Raw genomic sequence first — 21846 nt, 5'->3', positions numbered from 1 at the left:
TTGAATTTACACCATCACAATAAATTCATTATTTATTTTAGGTCTAAAGAAACATGATGTGAAAAAAATGTATTTCAGAAGAACAGAATATGATTTGCCCTACTGTATGTTATCTGACTATGCACCATGCTGTAGGCTTGTTCATTTACCAGACAAGATGTGCTTAAGTCCCGTGCCATTATTTTATAATAATAGGAACATATTTGATCTTAGCTGAATAAAATAGAATGGATATTTTTCACTTTCTGGAGCGAGAGTGCCCCCCCATATGAAGTGGCTATGTTGAGCGTAAGGGATCATTTGAAACATGTACTATATGCTAGATTTAGAGTTATTTGGCAACTTTAGTTGTGAGTGATACAAACCTTAAAATGCCTTAGAAATCACAAGATATGAGCTGCATGATGCAACCTATAGGCTATTGATGATTTTGAGAAAGTCCCCCAAAAAAAACTTGCACTCTGTTCCTTGCCTCAGGCTGCACATGTTCTCTCAAGTGATCATGTTTTCACCCATCAGACTGTTCTCAATTTAATCTGGTCTTTACTTGAATGGCCCATTTTTATTAAATGGGCAAGACACAAAAGGTGTGTCATCCGGATGCCCTGGAGTAGCGAATGGAAGCCACTTCCCCGCGGGTATGTTTTTCACTCATGTTGAGTAGGCTACTCCGGTAATTTTGCTGTCAACAGGAGATATTCTGCCCAAACGTTGTATGCCATGGCGCTCCAACCCTATTCAAATCAAATTTTATTGGTCACATACACATATTTCGCAGATGTTATTGCGGGTGTTTGTTCCTGCAGCTACCCAGTGTTTAATTTTAGGAAACCAAGGGAAATCTGTTCAGGGAACATTGATAGTTAAATGTTTTCACAACAAAACATATCTCATTAAACTGACAGCCCCTCTCTGCGCGCTGGAGAAAGGAATGAAGGAGAGGGGGGAGGAGATGGAAACTCATAGTGGTGAGATATTCTGTTGCTAAAGGTAATGTGTCAGTCTATTATGGAAATATAAAAATATATTCACTATAAAATACATTCACTAAGTGTAGGCTAAATCTGAATTTGTTTAATTTAGGCTAGACCAAAGATGTCTTTCTGCCAGGTGTAATATGCTGTTGGCTATGTATTGTGTAACAGCACAATCATTATTTGAATTCAGTTAATTTTTTTCTCGGGCTTGGGCTCATAAAGGCTAATGCATAAGCTCCAATATGCATATAGTGGTGATTTGAATTAATCCTCACCTTAGAAAGTGCTGTCCATTTCGTTGTTAGGCTTTGAAACAACATTCACAACGACCATGTTTTCCTCTCAGTTTCAACCTATTGTTGAACTCCTTTCTTCAAATTGAGCAATCACAGTGAGGTGAGTTTTAAAAGCACATACTGTGTTAAGTGTTTTGATGTGATTTGTTTTTTTGATTGGAGTGATGTTCGAGGGAAAATGGAGCCCCCCCTGCCACCCAATCCCTCTTTAATTCTCTCACTCTTCCTGTTCTTTTCATGACGCTCAGCCCCATGGAAGTTGAGAGTAGATTTCATGTTTTTGCCTTGCTTCTCTCTAATCTGTCAGATGTCAGACGTAGACGAGGCCACTCTTATCCAGCTGTTGGTGCCAGGCGAGGTGGCCCGGAAGCTTCTCCACTACCTGAAGCAGACCCTGCAAAACTCATGTCTGTGGGACCTGCTCTGCTCCCATGCCTTCTCTAAACACTACCTGCGGCGCGGTGGGGGAGGCCTGGAAGACGACGAGCTGCTGCCCGATGGCTCCCTCGGATCCTCTGGCCTGGGTGGAGGACGGAGCAACTCCTCATCTGATGCCACCGCCGCCGCCTCTTCCTCCTCTGCCATGGGCTCATTGTCCAAGAAGCCCAAGAAGGAGAGTCCTACGGACTATTGCTCCGACACGGAGTCTGAATTGCCCATGGAAGATGAGTCTAACTACCCAGAAGACCTGAAGGAAAAGATGAAAGGTGTGGCAGTCTGTGTTTGAGCTTTGTTTGTTTTGGTTATTGGCAAACTGCCTCTAGCTGTAGGCAACACCTTTTTCCAGAGAAAGACAAGTGAAACCATAAACATGCCCAAGAATACATGGGTGTTTTTATTACCTGACACTATTGCACTCTAGCCTGATTTTAAATAATGACAGCCATTCTTGCTCCAACATGCTTTGCCTTGTGTTTTCCCCACCAGTGTTTAACAACCCCAAGGTGCAGGGCAAGAAGACAGCCCTGGAGAAGCTGGGGGAGGTGGTTGACATCATGAAGAAGAGTGGCTCAGATCCAGTCCAGCAGCTGGCTGGGATCAAGTTCATCATCCAGGTCCTAGAGGATGAGGGGCCTCAGGAGAGAAGCACCCTTAGGACGGACGCTGTCCAGACCATACGGTAAGGCTGCTGCCTGCACACTTCTATTCTCTTAGGGTCACGTTTGAACTCTAACATTTTGTGTCCTCCAACTTGATCTTTGACCCCCCCCCACCCCCCAGGGATAAAGTCCTGAAGTTTTTGGTCGAAATACTGAGTGGGCAGCCCAAGGAGAACGTGGTCAGCACCTTGCGTCTCACCCGCGCCCTCATGGTCAAGTACGAGTGGAGGGTCTCCTTCGCCACTGAAGGTGGCGTCAAAGCTATCCTCTCCTGTATGCAGGAATACCCCACTGTCCCACAGGTCCAGCAAGTCGCTCTGGCTGTGAGTTCTCAATCACTTTTTTTTCTTTTTTTACTCCCGTTTTGTTATCTAGCTAGTTTTGTAATGAAAGAGCACATGTTTTCTTATAGTTTTAGGGGATGACAAGTCATGACAACACTGCAGCTGTGAAGGAGTAGTTATCTATCATGTTTCTGTCCACACTTAGTGTGTGTGTTGGTTTCTCCCCCTCCTCCCTCTAGACTCTGATGGTTATCACAGGTGCCAGTAAGCATGACCTGGGCAGTATGAGCAGCTGTTATCTTCCTCTCTCCGAGTCTGGCACACCCATGATGCTCGGGGTCTTTGCCAGTATTGGCTCTGCCACCGCCGAGGGCTCCAAGGGACTGCTGGCTGCAATCCCCGCTGGCATTGAACTGATGCTCAACACACCTAGGTATGTCTTTTACACCCCGACTGGCTCTCAAAGGGGATGGTAACATGCCCAACTCCACTGTTTCCTATGATGACGCTGCTATGTCACAGTGGCGGCTAAGGGATATCTGTTCTCTCTCCTACCAGGTGTATGTTGTCAGTGAGGAACGGTCTGTTGGTGATCATCATGCTGATCTCCAGTAGTAAGAGCCTGGCGGAACAGCTGGTGGCCTGTGACGTCAGCGCTGTGCTCAAGAAGTGCCTCTCAGCCTCGCGGCCAGTGAACATGCTGGCCATAATTGCCCTCAACCACATTTCCATGGTCCACAAGCTGGAGAAGAAAGGTACGATTTCACTGCTCGTCTGAACACACTTCTTCCGGTTATGTGTAGGGGTTCCTAGCTAGCTAGTTGCACATATGCTTTTTCTGCCATGCCTCTTGCGTTCCTATAATAGAGCCTTCTTCCCACAATAAATGATGAAGAATATTTTATTTTCCTCTTCTTGTGGGCTTATGTCCTAATGGGGACAAAGAAGATTAAATAAATAAATTCTGTTCTGGATATTTTTTCCAGAGTCAAAGGATGAGTTGGACTTCAAGGACACAGAGCTGAAGATGCTGGTGGTGAGCCTGAAGGAGATGACGGCAACCAAGGAGGTGATCCTGACACTGGAGCAGCTGCTGTGCGACGACGCCTCCCAGCTAGAGGAGGAGCGCAACCAGGTGACCCGCAGCCGAGAGACCTACCAGGACCTGGTGCGCCTCATGGACCAGCACCGAGCTGACCGGGCCGCGCAGCTCTCCATCCTCAGGTGAGACGGAGGGGCTTGTTGTGCTGCCTACCGACAGGGTTTAGTTGTTGGAATGTCATGTCAGTGCCTAGATCATGTCATCAGTGTACTGTGTAATGAACCTCCAAGGGGCGTGTTATGTATGTATGCAATGCATGTATTTTATTTTCAATGGTGCCCTGAGGACAACTAATTTAACACAAACATTTGTATATTCTCTCCTGTAGAATATTGAACAAGTTCTTGGACAATTACCTGGAGGATCTGCTTCCATGGCATGAGAGCATAGAACCATGCTTGTCTTCTATGACCGCATTCATCAATGACCGTGAGGTAGGAAAGATCTTCCATGATTATAAACCCAAAGGCGTGTAGTTATAATCCTCTACGTTTCTATTTTAGGTACGTATTCAATTAATGGTTATGTAATTGACGCAAGGTTGTTTCGTCTAGGTTGTCCAGCTGCTCATCCGCTTCCTGTATCGCCTGGCCTCTGTGAACAAAGACTATGCCGTGGTGATGTGTCGTCTGGGCACGAAGGACGCCCTGGTCAAGGCGCTAGACAAGCACAGTATCAACCTGCTGTTGGTCACAGAGCTGCGGGACTTGATCACAGACTGTGAGAAGTACGCCAGTCTCTACAAGAAAATGACCACCAGCGTTCTGGCTGGTTGCATACAGGTTTAATACAAATTCTACTATCTTACCTATTCAGTCAGTTACAAGACTAGGTTTTTATATTGTAAAATTCCTCATACATTTTCTTTTTTTTTTTAACTTGTGGGTCTTTGAAATGTTCCTTCAATAGTGGGTGCCACATTTGGCTTGCAAGTGTCATGCTACTCTGTTGCTAATAGCTCATTTGTAATCTGTGCTGTCCTTTCTAACCAAATACAGATGGTTTTGGGCCAAATAGAGGAGCATCGGCGAAGCCACCAACCAATTAACATCCCCTTCTTCGACATCTTTCTGCGCAATCTGTGCCAAGGTGTGTGCGTTTTAAAAAAAAAATATATATATATCTATCACTTTTAGCTGACTCAAAGCACAACTGAATACCAGCCTTGCATAGAAATGGTGCTAAAATAAATCATGTCATTACTTTTGTATTCTTTTTTTCATAAAATCAAGAAATGAGTGTACTGGTAGATTTTTATTTACTTTAACCAAACATCCCTTGAAGTTTTTATTTAGCTTCTGAAAGTTAATGTACAACTTGTCTTAAAATGTCATACTTTGTCTGTGACCATTTAACAGGATCTAGTGTGGAACTCAAGGAGGACAAGTGCTGGGAGAAAGTGGAGGTTTCCTCTAATCACCATCGAGCCAACAAGCTCACTGACAAGAACCCCAAAACGTACTGGGAGTCCAATGGCTGCACAGGTTCCCATTTTATCAACATCTACATGCACAAGGGGGTGGTGATTAGGTACGTCCACACATCACTTTGGCCATACAGAGGGTTTAGAATGTTGACATGTTTAATCTTGATATATGCAAATTGCACTTAAAAAAAAAAAGTAAGACAATTGAACCACACCTGTGTTGCTCACTTTTACCATGCCTGTATACCGAAACGTTTGTTATTGCCTTGTTCATGTGTCTGGATTATTATGCTAGACTGCATGCTTTCTTAAACAACTGCTGTGGTTACGTCAATGACATTGATATTTGTACTTTTTTATTTTTTACAGTAAGTTCCCAATAGTTACAGTAAGTAAATGTTCTCCTTTTCTTGTTAAACTCAGGCAATTGGCAGTGCTTGTGGCCAGTGAAGACTCCAGCTATATGCCTGCCCGCATGGTAGTACTTGGAGGAGACGACCCCACAAACATCAACACAGAGCTGAACACAGTAAGTAGCTGTATAAGCAGACAGGAGTAGGAAACTTTGGAAGTAGGTTAAATTTACCATCTTGTCTTTAAGGTTTAAGCCCCTCACCCACCCAACTCTTTGTTTTTACAGGTCAATGTGCCCCCTTCAGCCAATCGCATTGTGTTGCTGGAGAGCATAACCCGCTTCTGGTCCATTGTGCAGATCAGGATCAAGAGGTGTCAGCAGGTGGGCTGTGGAATCATGAAAATTTGAATTTCAGTTTACTTCCTGAATTGACATGTTATTGATCCCAACCCTGGTCAGCAGGGAGTCCTTTTACATTTTGAACCTGCTCTTCCCACCAGGGTGGCATTGACACAAGGGTCCATGGCTTTGAGGTGCTGGGGCCCAAGCCCACCTTCTGGCCTGTGTTCAAGGAGCAGCTCTGCTGTCGCACCTACCTCTTCTACACCACTAAGGCCCACACCTGGTGCCAGGAGATCCTGGAGGACAAGGCCCAGCTGCTGCAGCTCTTCAACAAGTAAGCCTGTCTCTACTATACACGGTACTGCAAACTACACTGACCCCCTGATGGTGCTAACCTGGCCTGGTGTCTCTGCAGACTGAACAGCGCTCTGCGACATGAGCAGATGTTTGCTGACCGCTTCCTGCCTGATGCCGAGGCAGCGGAGGCTCTGGGACGAACCTGCTGGGAGGCCCTCATCACCCCCATCGTACAGAGCATCACCATCTCGGGTAACTTTTGGAGTCTGTCTCACTCTTTCTCTCGTGCACTCACTTCCGCACTTCAGCTAGCTTCTATCAGTCATACATTTTCATCAACTAAGATTCAGTCAGTTGTAGTACAAATAACTTGCTTCTCTTCTCCACTCCCAACAGAGACCCAAGTCCTCAGTCCCCTCTCCTGGCTGCTCAGTGAGTACCTTGACAACGCAGAGTCAGCCAGGCGCTGCAAGAGCCGGGCCGCCATCTTCAACTCCCGCGTTCGTCGCCTCACCCACCTACTGGTCCATGTGGATACCAGCAGAGTGGACACAGAGGAGCTCAAGCCGCCCATCAAGTGCAGTGAGTAATCCTGTAACGCTATACCTTACCACGCATTTACTTCTGATGAACACTCAAGGCTGCTATGAGTCTTTTCTCTCTCCAGCTTCTCAACCTTCAGAATAGTGAACTGACAATTATTGCCCCTGGAAATAGGTGCTGGGAATTGCCAATCAAAATGAGCTGAGAATAAGTCTTAGTAGACTAGATTTTGCATGGTAGTATAATATTTGGAAATGCGAGCGTATTGATACTTACAATATTTGGTAGCCACCACCCATCAAGTCTTCCGTATTTCAAGGTATTTCTTTTGTTTTCAGAAGGTATCAACCGAAGCAAAGATTTAAAGAGTAAGTAACAGTTTAGAGGCTAATGTACTGCATTTCGTTTTAAGTTATTCTTCCAGCTCAATGGCACCCCCATTTTTAATTTTTTTTTTTATTATAATTTTTTTTTATATAACTAATGACTGCAACATTCCGCTTTCCTCCCACACGCAACCCTCCAGTTTCAGTTGAAAATGATCAGGACGATGTGTTATTGATTTTGTTGTTTTTGGCTGCAGATTGTTTTTACCCTGATTTATCTCAAACCTTTTGTTTAGCAGGTAACTGAATTGTCATTTACTTTCAGATGGAAAAGAGGGAAAGAACAAAGATGTAGCTGCTGTCTCCTCTTCCTCCTCCTCCAACTCTGTCAAACCGAAGATGAAGAACACCAGCAGTATTGCAGGGATAGCACTGTGTTGGCAGGGCGTTGTACAGAGACAGGTAAGCCACTCCTATTGCTCTAAAAACGCTGAGGCCCATTATAAACCTACTCTGATCTAATGTCCTTGAAGTAAGTTGGTGTAGTAACTCTAAACAAAATGTTTGAGTCAAGATGGCATCACTAAATGAGTCTTTGGCAAGATTTCAAAGTTGGAACTCATAGATAAATAACTTTTGGAGTGATGACTTGACACATGTTTAACAGGTTAAGAAGTTTTTGGACTCAACGTGCAGCCTGCCAGACTTTGTGGAGCGCTACAGGAACATGTACCTCCGTCTGAAGAATGCCATGGAGGAGCTGTTTGGCCAACAGACAGCGTTTGTGCTGGCTCTCCGCCACGGCTTCTCTGCTGCTCTCCTACAGCTCTCCATCCTCACCGCCATGCACGTGAGTTATACTAGACTACCTATATTAGACGACCTATACTCAATACTACTTGGGTCATATTAGGGCAAACAACGGAAAACGCACTGTTTTTCCCCGTTCCAGTCATTTTTCTTCTGTTTAGTACCTAATGAACATGACCCGGCAGTGCACCGGTAACACATCTATTCTCCAGATCACTGCTCTTTGTGTAGGTTGAATTCTCCATCTCTTGTGTTTTGCAGGTGAGCGAGCGGTTTGCCCAGTACATCGACTTGATGATCCAGGAGAGTGGAGTGGACTCTGGCAACGTGGAGACTCTTAACCAGTTGCAGCAGTTCCTAGAACCCATGCTCTTCCTCTCCGGCCTGGAGCTGGCCAACACCTTTGAGCACTTTTACAGGTAAGTCCACATTTCTATCCCTGTAGTTGGTAAGGTCAACCTAACACCATTTATCATTCTGAAAAGGACCATATTGTACCCGAGTCTCAATCCATCTCATTTCCTCCTCCACAGGTACTACCTGGGTGACAGGCTGCTAGGCCAGGGCAAGGTGTGGCTGGAGAGTGCTGTCATAATGCAGATAGGCACCTGCTTCCCCAACCGCTTCCCCCAGCAGATGCTGAAGAACCTGAGTGAGTCTGAGGAGCTGCAGCAGGAGTTCCACCTCTACCGCCTCCAGCAGCTGGACAAGACCCTTCAGGATGTCGACGAGGAGGTGAGCAGAGGATGAGAACCACTATTGTATCAGGCCCTGCAATGTTTTTCCTTTATTCTTTTTTATATATATATAGCTGATGCTTGTTTCCAAAGCAGCATACACATGTTACAATGTGATATGGGCTCATGGGAATCCAACCCATAACATAAACTATTTTTGTCCGTTGCTGTGCTACAGATGATGGATGATCAGCCGTCGGAGCCTGAGGAGGAGAGTGAGGTGAAGGTGCTGATCCTGTCTCCTCGCTGCTGGGCTGTCTCCTCCCCCTGCTACATGGACAACCACAGCAGATACTTCCCCAAGCAGCTCTGCACCTACCTGGCAGAGTTCACGGACTTCTACTCTAACAGTCAGTCCCCTTCGGTTATCTCTTTTCAAAAAGTTTGGTTGTATGCAATAATTTGTTTGCCTCATATTGATGTATTTTAATATTTCTCATATGTGACTGGCTGCCTCGATTTGGTCTTATGTAGCCCCAAAAAATGTGTACTTTTTTTTATATATTGGATAAAAGAGACTCAGCTAGAAAATGGTATCATACACTACAGTTGAGGAACAATGGGAAAGTAATTCTGCTTTAAAAGTTAACTTTTAACACCACTTTTGAGAAAATGGCCCTTGGATGTTTTGGTACACCTACTGGAGAGCTCTTTGTCTACACCCATTCAGCATCGTTCCCACCCTCTTAAGCCTTAGCCCCACCTATCTCTTTAAGGCTTGACGTGTGAGACCATGTGCTGAACAGAGTAAGTAGTTTAGTAAACAACCAAATATTTCAAGACTAAGTGTTAAAAGTAGTATCCTACAATAAGGAAAGAATCCATGTAAAATACACTTATCTAGTCCTTGGCCTATATCCTAATCTGACTTTCGTGCAGGTCATGTTCTTCACATTAGCGTCCCTGGTAAACACACACTATCAAATAACATCCAAGTTTATTTGTTACATGCACTGGATACAGAAGGTGTAAACAGTACAGTGAAATTGTTACTTGCAATGTCGTCGTCCCCCCAAAATTAAAAGAAAATTAACCGCTGAGCAAATTTCAGGTCTGCTGAGCGCAAACTTGAACGTTGTGAAAATTCTGTGCAACTTCCAGCGCACGTTTACTGTGAACACTGAGGCTGTTCCTGCTTTAACCTCTCTGGGCCAGTGGGACGTTTGCGTCCCACCCTATTCAACAGCCAGTGGAATCGCATGGCGCGAAATACAAATGCCTCAAAAATGCTATAACTTCAATTTCTCAAACATATGACTATTTTACACCATTTGAAAGATAAGACTCTCGTTAATCTAACCACATTGTCCGTTGTCAAAAAGGCTTTTACAGCGAAAGCAAAACATTAGATTACGTCAGGAGAGTACCCTGCCAAAAATAATCACACAGCCATTTTCAAAGCAAGCCTATATGTCACAAAAACCAAAACCACAGCTAAATGCAGCACTAACCTCTGATCTTCATCAGATGACACTCCTAGGACATTATGTTATACAATACATGCATGTTCTGTTCAATCAAGTTCATATTTATATCAAAAAACAGCTTTTTACATTAGCATGTGATGTTCAGAACTAGCATACCCACCGAAAACTTCCTGTGAATTTACTAAATTACTCATGATAAACGTTGACAAAATACATAACAATTATTTTAAGAATTATAGATACAGAACTCCTTTATGCAAACGCTATGTCAGATTTTAAAATAGTTTTTTGGTGACAGCACATTTTGCAATATTCTGAGTACATAGCTCAGCCATCACGGCTAGCTAATTTGACACCCACCAAGTTTGGGACAAACTAAACTCAGAATTACTATTAGAAAAATTGGATTACCTTTGCTGATCTTCGTCAGAATGCACTCCCAGGACTTCTACTTCAACAACAAATATTTTGGTTCCAAATACCTCCGTTTTGTTCGTGCGTTCAGGTCACTATCCGAAGAGTAACGCGCGAGCGCATTTCGTGACAAAAAAATGTCAAAATATTCCATTACCGTACTTAGAAGCATGTCAAACGCTGTTTAAAATCAATTTTTATGCTATTTTTCACGTAAAATAGCGATAATATTCCAACTGGACAACGTTTTATTTATTGAAAGAGAGAAAGAAAAAAAAAATGGCGAACTCTCGTGAAACGCGCATCTCCAGTGTCACTGTCCCCAGGTAGGCCACTTACAAACTCTGCTGCTGTACTTTGCCCAGAGACAGGAGACGCGTCATTCCGCTTTCTAAAGGCTTTAGAGAGCAATGGAAACCTTAAAGTGTCACGTAACAGCACAGATGCTGTAATTTCGAGAGAGATGCAACAGAAGGACAACAAATTGTCAGACAGGGCACTTCCTGCATGGAATCTTCTCAGGTTTTGGCCTGCCATATGAGTTCTGTTATACTCACAGACACCATTCAAACAGTTTTAGGAACGTTAGAGTGTTTTCTATCCAAATCTACTAATTATATGCATTTTCTCATTTCTGGGCAAGAGTAGTAACCAGTTTAAATCGGGTACGTTTTTTATCCGGCCGTGAAAATACTGCCCCCTAGCCCCAACAGGTTAAGGTAGTTTTAACCAGTGGCCTACATCAAAAACAACAGAGAAAATGCATCCCATAATATTTTAACATGGAAATGGCTGTTCTGTCATTCAGCCTACAATAGCAGCCAATGTGTGGTGTTCAATGTAAGCCTACATTCCATGAGACTTACAACAACAAACATGCAGGGCTTGACATTAACCTGTTAATCTACTTGTCCTTCAGACAATGAGGCGATTGAAAATGTTGTTTGATGAAAGTAACCACTTTTACCATATAAAATGCATCATTATTCCCATACCATTATTACATAGAATCAGACAAATTATGCTACCCTCCGCCTATTGGCTAATTATCTTATTCAAGCCTGTCTCAAAATACAACACTGCCCCTTTAAGACAAAAAGAGCTCTTTACCTGACCGGCTTTTCAAAGATGTCTAGAAATGTACACGTTTTGTTCTCTTGTAAGAAGCAATCACTCCCCTATTGCTGACTACAAATTATCTATAACTGGGATAATAACTCACCAACTAGCAAAGGATATGAAAATAGTGTGCACACGTGGTTACATGCAGCTCTTGCTTTGATCTCAAAACAAGAAGTGAATGACACTGATCCATGTACGGCAATGGTCTATTTGCATATAGGCCTACTGCAGCTCTGATTTATTTATACCGCACCGGTCTGTGTAGAGTACGGTCTGAGTAGTGCATGTCAATGCAATAGAATCCTACTCCTATGCGTTCTGCCTACAACAAAATCTTTTGGATAGTTCATTATGTTTTGGTATGTTGCATTGAAAGTGGCTAATATTGCGTTGATTCGATCACAACTGCCACAGTAAAGGAGACGTTGATGGTATTAACAGAGAACTCTAGAACAGTGGTCACCAACCTTTTCTGAGTCAAGATCACGGAGTCAAAACCCAAGCTGAGATCTACCGCTCAGATTTTTTAACACGACTTAAAAAATGTAAGCCTGCAACATTAACCAATTTAAAAACCACATATTGGCTTTGCTTGAATTGCCCGCCAATGAGTGTATTGTTCAGGGCATTTAAAAATTGGAGGTAGGCTATATGATCATGCTGGTAGCGCATCTTTTTTTATTAATTGTGAAGCACAGCTGAGTGAGAATACATTTAAATATTTGGCTTTTATTTTTATTTCACTGGGCTGATGGTGCCTGCATCTGATGTTTTTTTTTACATAAATATTTACTGATCGACTAGGAATGCCTTGGATATTGACCAGTTGATCGCGATCGACCGGTTGGTGACCACTGCTCTAGAATGTTGAGTGAAGTTTAATTTCGTGCTTCTCGCTGTTGGCTGATATTTCTATGCGGCAGTCTCGGGGCTACTGCGCGCGCAGCTTAGAGGGAACATTGGTCACTAGCAATATTAAAAACAGTGTCCGGATAAAATATTTTATAATTATTAGATGAAGCTTACCTGACACGCTTGTATAAATTGATAGGTCATTTGAAGGAAATGCTATAACCAGCCACATCTAGCTAGGTGGATGAGTCACTATTGTCTAGACATGTATACATGTTCATGAAATACAATAGATGGACGTAATCACCCACAGACACACCTGGCTAACTTGGTGGGTCATGTAATCATCTGGCAAAGTGGAGTCTTTTGTTTAGACATGTAGCTAGCTGGCTAAACAATAAACCGGCGTAATCCCAACTCGTACTACTAACACCAATACAAACATTGTCATAGCTGTAGTATGAATCTGCAGGTAGCTAAAGCTGACCAACTAGCTAGGTTCAATGTTAGCTAGCTAACATTAGGCTATAACTAGCAATGCAAATAGAGTTCTGATTCCAATAATATTACTACACAGATCATACACGTAACGTTAGCTTGCTAGCTAACGTTACGTGTATGATTTGTGTAATAATATTATTGCCAGTTTGCTAGCAAACAGTACGCTTTAACTTGCAATGAAAATGACTTTCTCACACAATTAGACACTTGTATCTGAAAATGTTGCTAGTCTCTTACCCGTATACATGGTTGAACGCGTCATAGCAGACTGGCACCATTTGAACTCCATTTTGTTTGGCCAGAGTTGTCAAGTCACTCCCGTTCACAATTACCATGGCATGCAGAATGTAGCCCATCACTTTTTCCAACTGATCTGTCGAAAGGGCCTGCTAAATTCAGGGCATCAATGCTGTTGAGAAAAGTAGAAAAACTTTTGTAGTTCTCGATGGCTAATGTTATCTTTCAACAAAAAAAAACATGGTAGAAAGGACTGTCAACACATACTGAACAGCTCACGTTATAGACAGAAGCATGCTACATGGCAGACCAATCCAAACTCACTATTGTCTAGACATGTATACATGTTCATGAAATACAATAGATGATCGTAATCACCCACAGACACACCTGGCTAACTTGATGTGTCATGTAATGGGACATGCCCATCATCTCTGGATGGGCATGTCCAGCACATCCATTATCTCAGCGACATATGCCTAGTTTCCTGAAACAAGTCACATATGCCAAAATCTCATCAGAACCAGTCTGTTACAATGGCATATTTCAGAACAAAAGTGCTTGAGCCTAAACGTTGAGTGGTATGTGTTTGTCTGCAGGCCAGTGCATGTACAATCTGACCCACAGTAAGCCCCGGCGTCTACAGTGGACGTGGCTGGGCCATGCAGAGCTGCGCTACGGTTCCTGCACTCTCTACGTCTCCACCCTGCAGATGTACATCCTCCTGCAGTTCAACCACCAAGCGGTAACTTGATGACCGGGGGGGTACAGTGCAATGCACTATGGGGAGTTGAAGTATTACATTTTCTCCATTGACAATGGGCTGTTGTCTCTGATACTACCTCCTGTTGTATTTTATTTCAGGATGTATCTGTGGAGGCTCTTCAGCAGGCCACAGGCCTCTCCCCGACAATGCTGGCCCATGCTCTGTCTCCCCTCACTGCAGGGAAGGGCATTCTCACCCAAGACAGCCCTGACAACGATCTTGTGAAGGGTGAGCTCCTGCTCTTTGTCTTCCCCTGGCTAGCTCTTTCTCTCTGAGCCTTTCACAAATATTCTATGGAGCTTCTGTTGATCCTTGTAATCCATCAGATTTTGTGACATTGCATTTACACTTTTTAAAAAAACAACATTTTTTTACTGAGACTCCTTCTCCTGCATTGTTCCCCAGTTAGATTATATTTTAGTGACCATTTTGAAATTACTGTTGGCATTTGTCATTGGAGTCGCACTGAATGTATAGTTTTGTCCTCTGCCCATAGGAGTCCTGAGATTGAACAAAAAAGCTCTGTCTCAGAGTTTGGAAAACCACAGCTATTGCTACCTGCTGCCCAAGCAGACCTACTTGAATGTGGATGAGGATGCTGCCCGCTCGCTGGAGAGGAAGAGGAACTTCATCTACTGCATCATCATCCAGATCATGAAGGCTGAGAAAGAGATGCACATAGACAACCTGGTGTTCAGAGTAAGGCCATGTTCCTTTTTCATGTGTAACCAATGGAGATCCTCAACTGATCCTATGTAGTGGTAGTATAGACGTCCATCCCTCCGTGGTTCAGGACCAGCTTTATTTGATGGGCCAGATACTAGCAGCTGGTGTCTTATGTACTACTTTTCTCACTTGTCCTCCCCCAGGTGTTGGACACGTGTCAGAAGCGAGAGGCGACTCGTTCCCCGGGCTCAGTTCGTTTCAGCTGCAGCACTACAGACGTGCTGTCCTGCGTCATGCATGTCATCAGCAAGGGCTACATCAGGCGCAACGAGGACAGCCCCCACATCGTGGAGTTCCTGCCCGAGGACCCCTCCACTCCCCAGAAGGGCCAAGCGCATTTCTCCTTCAGCAAGGCTGAGCTGAAGAATAACCCCAGCAGCAGCAACGCTGACATCAGGTGTGCGGACTGGCCTTGACCTAGTAGGGGGAATGAATTTTAATGTGGATGGCTGGTGTGGCCTTTGGGGAGATTCTGTATCTCGGGGCTAGTTTGGTTTTTGAATGGTAGGGAAGGAGAGTAGACTATATTAACAGGCCTTTTCCATTTATGTCCCACTGCCTTAGGCATCGGATAAATGCTTTAATAAATAACCAATTGGGATGAGGTCTTCAGTCCTGTTACAGCACGTATTTGTGACATATGTTCTCGTTCTGTCCTACTTAAGCTTTTAAATGCACTTTGACCTAAACTATGGCTGCATGGCAATGCCCACCAATGTCAGTCATTTCATATTCAGGATGACCACTGATGCTGTTCATCTAAGCCATTACTTTCCAAGAAAACCAGGGCTCTCTACTCAAACGATAATGCAACATAAAAATAATCTAGGCTCTTACACAATATGTTCAGAAACAGGCAAAATATGCTAGTGAATGTTTTATTATAAATAAAGAAAATTGATCAACTTTGAACCATGTTTGTTGCTTTCTTTGTGTTATAATGAAATAGTCTAGAAATGTTGTATGGGGTGAGATATTTTCTAACGAAGATTCCAAAATTAGTCACTCAGTCATTAAAATCACAGTTATCACGAACCTGATGACTAAATTTAGCTTATCTATAAGGATGTTATGGTTACTCACTTTAAATAACACATGCTTGTTCTCTTAAAGGAGAGCATTTCCAATGTAATCATACATTGACACCCTCACTTTTAAGAAGTTAAGATTTCCATAGTTGTAAGTACCCTTGTGACCCACTGTGTCTCCTCCTGCAGCCTGGAAGGCATCATTGCAGCCCCTCCGAGTGCAGAAGATGGAGTCCTGGAGGCTGTCCTGTTGTCCATGGGCCGGACCATGAACCAGGAGGAAGTCCGGCAGCTGATGCAGCGCACTGTCCAGCAGGTCTCTGGCACTCTGAGTTTGGACCTGGACCAGGCTGAGCACCTGCTGGTCCACTGCAAGTGGAACGTGGACGTGCTGATCCAGCGCTACACAGACGACCCAGACTCCCTGGTTTTGGCTGCCGGGCTAAAGGGCCTGAACCCCCAGCCGCCCCCTAGCCCCGTGGCCAGCTGCCCCGTGTGCCTCATCTCCCAATCAGGGGAGGCAGAGCCCGCCCCCACCCTCTGCTGCATGCACTACTGCTGCCGGGTCAGTCACCTTACAGATTTTTCTACCTCTTTTCAAACTTCTTTAAAAAACTCTTGCACGGATACTTTAATTCTAAAGTCTAAGCTGTTGGGGAGCGAGGGTTCTAAGCTGACATGGAATTGTTTTAAGATGGTCATACTATAGATCATTTAGCTATTTGATTCTGAATTTCAGTACCCCTTCAGGAATAAAATATTGATTTGAAGAAATATTGAATTTGTTAGTTACTACTATAGCCCAGAGAAACGCATTGAATAACACATTCATTAATGGTAAAAAAAAGACAGTCAAAAACCAAATCATAAGAAACAAGATTTTAAGTGTTTGTCTTATCTAGGCGATATAAGAAAGCTCAGGAAATATTTTTTTTACACATTTAACTCCTTTTTTGGTTAGGCATAAAACTACCTTCAAACTTCCATTTTTTTTTAAAAATATATATTTTTTTTTAATAAACATTACCGGTTACCTTCAGACGAGTCCTGTGACCCTTTCTGTAGTGGGTCACATTAGTTTGTAGCCAACTGTTTGGACACTACAAACAGAAATTTGCATTTCATTGGTACTGACTTCAGACGAGTCCTCTGACACTTGTGGGGGTCGGTGACCACCATCGTGTACGTGAAAGTCTCCACCTTTCCATAGTGGTCAAAATAGTTTGTATGTCAAACTGTTGGGACTCTACAGACGTTACGTGAGAATCAACTCTAGGGGGTTAAGGATGAATTACACTGTACATACTGAGTAGTAACATCTTCTCCTAATTCATGTGTACAGTTTGTCAAAGGACTCATTTGATGATTATTTACGGTGCCTTTGGAAAGTATTCAGACCCCTTGACTTTTTCCACATTTTGCTACGTTATAGCCTTTATTCTATAATGAAATAGTTTTTTTTTTTGTCCACATCAATCTATACACAATACCCCATAATGACAAAGAAAAAATGTTTTTATTTTTTATAAATAAATAAAAATATATTACATTTACGTAAGTATTCAGACCCTTTACTCAGTACTTTGTTGAAGCACCTTTTGGCAGCGATTACAGCCTCGAGTGTTCTTGGTTAGGATGCTACAAGCTTGGCACACCTGTATTTCGGGAGTTTCTCCCATTCTTCTCTGCAGATCCTCTCAAGCTCTGTCAGGTTGGATGGGGAATGTTGCTGCACAGCTCTTTTCAGTTCTCTCCAGAGATGTTTGATCGCGTTCAAGTCCGGGCTCTGGTTGGGCCACTCAAGGACATTGAGATTTGTCCTGAAGCCAATCCTGCGTTGTCTTGGCTGTCTGCGTAGGGTCGTTGTCTTGTTGGAAGGTGAACCTTTGCCCCAGTCTGAGGTCCTGAGCGCTGTGGAGCAGGTTTTCATCAAGGATCTTTCTGTACTTTGCTCCGTTCATCTTTCCCTCAATCCTAACTAGTTTCCCAGTGCCTGCTGCTGAAAAAACATCCCCACAGCATGATGCTGCCACAACCATGCTTCACCGTTGGCATTCAATAGTTAAATATTGGTTTCATCAGACAAGGGAATGTTATTTCTCATTAGGTGCATTTTGACAAACTCCAAGTGGGCTTGTGTCATGTGCCTTTTACTGAGGAGTGGCTTCCATCTCGCCACTCTACCATAAAGGACTAATTGGTGGAGTGCTGCAGAGATGGTTGTCCTTCTGGAAGGTTCTCCCATCTTCACAGAGGAACTCTGGAGCTCTGTCAGTGACCATCGGGTTCTTGGTCACCTCCCTGACCAAAGCCCCCCTCCCCCGATTTCTCAGTTTGACCGGGCGGCCAGCTCTAGGAAGAGTCTTGCTGGATCCAAACTTCCATTTAAGAATGATGGGGACCTTCAATGCTGCAGAAATGTTTTACCCTTCCCCAGATCTGTGCTTCAACACAATCCTGTCTCGGAGCTCTACGGACAATTCCTTCGACCACATGGCTTGGTTTTTGCTCTGACATGCAATGTCAACTGTGGGACCTTATATAGACAGCTGTGTGCCTTTCCAAATCATGTCCATTCAATTGAATTTACCACAGGTGGACTCCAATCAAGTTGTAGAAACATCCCAAAGATGATCAATGGAAACAGGATGCACCTGAGCTCAATTTTGATTATCATAGCAAAGGGTCTGAATACTTATGTAAATAAGGTATTTTTGTTTTTAATAAATTAGCAAAATTTCTAAACCTGTTTTCACTTTGTCATTATGGGGTATTGTGTGTAGATTGCTTAGGAAATCGTTTTTTTAATACATTTCAGAAGGCTGTAACTTAGCAAAATGTGTAAAAAGTCGAGGTCTGAATACTTTCTAAAGGCCCTGTATTTTTCCTTCAGTCTTGCTGGCAGGAGTACCTCACGGCCAGGATTGAGCAGAACCTGGTGATGAACTGCAACTGTCCAATCACAGACTGCCGTGCGCAACCTACTTCTCAGTTCTTCTTCAACATCCTGACCGACAAAGACACTATCGCCAAGGTCTGTCCCCCACACAGCTCAATGAGAGAAACACACTTATTTTAACCCAAAACATTACATCACATTAGTCTAGTTGTCATATGAAGTGCTGGCTCAGTTTAGCATGGACAGTTCTGTCCAGTTTTACAATGTTTGTTTGCTTCTCGTGAGTTTAAAACAGCAGTACCTATCCTTTCATTGAGCCCCTCCACTCCTGTCCTCCGTTTCCCCTCCAGTATGAGAACGCGCTCCTCCGGGGCTACGTGGAGTGCTGCTCCAACCTGACCTGGTGCACCAACCCCCTGGGCTGTGACCAGATCTTGTGCAAGGAGAACATCGGCAGCATGGGCACCTGCTCAAAGTGCTGCTGGTCCTCCTGCTTTAGCTGCAACTTCCCAGAGGTTAGCGCTGAGCTGTCATACAGTACACAGCTTCATGTCTTCATTTGTGTTTTTGGGCTTTAGTGAAAATGTTTTACTTTATTTGTAATATTTTTTTACTTAAATGTTATTGAATCAGAAATCCTTATTTATATGGTTAGCGATCAAACTTGGTGTAGGGTAAATCCATCTATCTATACATATTTTTCCAGACACTCAAGCAAGCACAGAGTACAGCTTAACCTCCACCATCTCCCCCAGGCTCACTACCCAGCCAGCTGCAGTCACATGTCCCAGTGGATGGATGATGGTGGCTACTACGAGGGTATGACCATGGAAGCCCAAAGTAAGCACCTTGCCAAACTCATCTCCAAACGCTGCCCCAGCTGCCAGGCCCAGATAGAGAAGAACGAAGGCTGCCTTCAGTAAGTATAAAGCTACTGGACCCGTTTTAATCCTCAGCCCTGTTCTGTCTTTTTTCCCATCAAACCATTTCAAGGTTTACCAGAAGTATGTTGTAGGGATTTATAGGCATCGCTGTTACTGCCACTCTCCTTTTTCTTTTCAGTATGACCTGTGCCAAATGTAACCATGGATTTTGCTGGAGGTGTCTTAAGCCATGGAAACCAACCCACAAAGATTACTACAACTGCTCAGCTATGGTGAGTCCATATGACTTGATGAAATTAAGTTTGTGCTTCATAAGATTTAAAACAAATGCAAAGGGTTTCTGTAAATTGCAGAGTATTTTCCCCTTTGGTTTGTGACATGATCAGCCATGTCCAATCTAAACCTACATACTTTAATACAAAACTCTGTAATAAACAAAAGCTCTGAGTTCCAATGCAGTGATACATTTTTTCTGTCTGCAGGTGAGTAAAGCAGCAAGGCAGGAAAAGAAATTCCAAGACTACAACGAGAGATGCACTTTCCACAACCAGGCCAAGGACTTCGCCATCAATCTGGAGAGCAAAGTCTCCTCCATCAATGAAGCACTGCAGATGAAGTCCTTGACGTTTGTTATTGATGCCTGCAAAGTACTCGCTCAAGCTCGCAAGGTAAGAGGGAGTAAACAAATAGGAAAAGAACCAACTAATCTGTAGCGACATTGAAGCAATACAGTGTCTCTTGTGTTAAAGAGCATTTTGGAAAAATCAATCAGCATGTGATTTCACATACAAGTCGGGGTAAAAGTAAGGTGGTCTGGTACTGCGTCCTGGGAAAATAAATAGTGGTAAGTCGTACCGGTAAAACATGAGCCTATCACAATTCATACAACATACCCAAAAAACTATAGGCTATTACACCATTATTTAACCTTACTGCAGGTCAGCCGCATGACAAATTAACGAATTGACTGGAAACCGAGTGGCATACGCTCCAAAATGCATTGTGGTTTGAGGAGAACAGTTACATTTTGTGGAGATGAGTGACCGAGGCGTGCGTGGATAACAGTGGATGCATCAATTCAGGCTACAAGTGTAGGCCCAATGACAATCGCAGAATGTTATTACAATACACGTAGGTGTTTTGTAACCATCTCTTTCCATTCATCAAATAGTGGGTTCACAGTGCACTGTTGGTTTGGATGCTGAAATTATTTTGTGAGTGGACGAATGTGCGCGTAGCCTACAGGAGCGCCATTGTTAAATGACCATTTAACAATCAGATGAAACACAGTGACTGGTTGTGTTTCTGCCCCATTTAAAAGGCATAGGCGGCATGTCCATAAGGCTAGGGGAAGAAAAGCTTTCCTTAAAGTAAATTGAATTACATATTCCTGTCTATAAAGAAATCAATATAATCATTGTAAATAGGCTACTACACCAGAAAGCATGATTTGCCATAGAGAATCATTAGCATCTAAAAAATATAAAAGCTGTCGATTTGTTTTCTATTGCATAGTCTACAGTCGGAAGGACCCACAATTTGGGCAGTGCACGCTGCAAATGCCAAATATATGATTGCGTTTTTATTGATTGGTTTGTCAGTGTCTGCAGAGTAGGCTACCCTGTAATTTCTGTAGTATTGAAAAAAAGTGTGCGCTCACTTGGGTTTCCCGTACCGGTAAGAAATTAAATCTATTTTCACCCCTGCATACAAGGTTCACAATGAACCTTGTTAGTATTCAAAAAGTATCCATATGACTAATATGGACCTCTTGCCTGACTGCCATGTAGGTGCTGGCCTACTCTTGTGTGTACAGCTACTACAACCAGGACACTGAGAAGATGGATGTGATGGAGCAGCAAATGGAAGCCCTGGAGCTTCACACCAATGCCCTACAGATCCTGTTGGGTAAGACCTTCATGAATTCTAGGAAAATCATTGTAAGATTTTGTCAAGGCAGATTGCTGTTGAGGATGTTTCAAGCATCATGGATAAGTTATCATCGTCTGTGTGTTTTCCACCCCCCCAGAGGAGACCCTGTTGCAGTGCACTGATCTAGCGTCCTGCGTCCGTCTCCTGAAGCCTGAGCACCTCAACACTGGCTTGGAACTCATCCGCCGCATTCAGGAGCGTCTGGTGGCCATTCTACAACACTCGACCCAGGTAGGGACTTGCGCACGCACACTCTGAAGAGCAGAACACAAAGTGTGGTGGTAATACTTACTGGATGCATTGTGGTCCAATCAACAGCAAATCATTAGGGTTTCCTCCTGTCTGGTCTCTCCAAACACAGGACTTTCGAGTGGGCTACAACTCCAAAACAGGACAGGAACAGGAATCTGCTCAAGCTTCAAATCTCTCTAAGACCACAGATGCCAATAAAGCGTGAGTACAG

At 43.5% G+C, this 21846-nt stretch overlaps 1 protein-coding gene across 1 annotated transcript in view; it reads left to right on the top strand.

Annotated features, from left to right (window-relative positions):
- The window catches only part of LOC106605930 (cullin-9), a 41886-nt gene that overhangs the window by 18585 nt on the left and 1455 nt on the right, over nucleotides 1–21846 (top strand). The window contains exons 7-40 of the mRNA XM_045720225.1: nucleotides 1581–1980; nucleotides 2201–2393; nucleotides 2495–2696; nucleotides 2897–3090; nucleotides 3216–3412; nucleotides 3644–3881; nucleotides 4088–4193; nucleotides 4314–4541; nucleotides 4758–4848; nucleotides 5118–5289; nucleotides 5609–5714; nucleotides 5826–5921; nucleotides 6041–6216; nucleotides 6298–6431; nucleotides 6576–6761; nucleotides 7061–7090; nucleotides 7374–7510; nucleotides 7716–7898; nucleotides 8120–8277; nucleotides 8392–8593; nucleotides 8774–8945; nucleotides 13748–13893; nucleotides 14013–14142; nucleotides 14411–14613; nucleotides 14784–15037; nucleotides 15858–16233; nucleotides 18562–18702; nucleotides 18918–19082; nucleotides 19323–19486; nucleotides 19630–19723; nucleotides 19934–20119; nucleotides 21242–21359; nucleotides 21481–21614; nucleotides 21745–21836. Coding sequence (XP_045576181.1) covers nucleotides 1581–1980; nucleotides 2201–2393; nucleotides 2495–2696; nucleotides 2897–3090; nucleotides 3216–3412; nucleotides 3644–3881; nucleotides 4088–4193; nucleotides 4314–4541; nucleotides 4758–4848; nucleotides 5118–5289; nucleotides 5609–5714; nucleotides 5826–5921; nucleotides 6041–6216; nucleotides 6298–6431; nucleotides 6576–6761; nucleotides 7061–7090; nucleotides 7374–7510; nucleotides 7716–7898; nucleotides 8120–8277; nucleotides 8392–8593; nucleotides 8774–8945; nucleotides 13748–13893; nucleotides 14013–14142; nucleotides 14411–14613; nucleotides 14784–15037; nucleotides 15858–16233; nucleotides 18562–18702; nucleotides 18918–19082; nucleotides 19323–19486; nucleotides 19630–19723; nucleotides 19934–20119; nucleotides 21242–21359; nucleotides 21481–21614; nucleotides 21745–21836 — 5804 coding nt within the window. The remainder of the gene's footprint in view (nucleotides 1–1580; nucleotides 1981–2200; nucleotides 2394–2494; nucleotides 2697–2896; nucleotides 3091–3215; nucleotides 3413–3643; nucleotides 3882–4087; nucleotides 4194–4313; nucleotides 4542–4757; nucleotides 4849–5117; nucleotides 5290–5608; nucleotides 5715–5825; nucleotides 5922–6040; nucleotides 6217–6297; nucleotides 6432–6575; nucleotides 6762–7060; nucleotides 7091–7373; nucleotides 7511–7715; nucleotides 7899–8119; nucleotides 8278–8391; nucleotides 8594–8773; nucleotides 8946–13747; nucleotides 13894–14012; nucleotides 14143–14410; nucleotides 14614–14783; nucleotides 15038–15857; nucleotides 16234–18561; nucleotides 18703–18917; nucleotides 19083–19322; nucleotides 19487–19629; nucleotides 19724–19933; nucleotides 20120–21241; nucleotides 21360–21480; nucleotides 21615–21744; nucleotides 21837–21846) is intronic.

The sequence above is a fragment of the Salmo salar genome, chromosome ssa01 (genome assembly GCF_905237065.1).
Source record: "Salmo salar chromosome ssa01, Ssal_v3.1, whole genome shotgun sequence".
NCBI lineage: Eukaryota > Metazoa > Chordata > Actinopteri > Salmoniformes > Salmonidae > Salmo > Salmo salar.
Note: the sequence above shows the minus strand (reverse complement) of the source record. Positions and strands in the feature narration are given on the sequence as shown.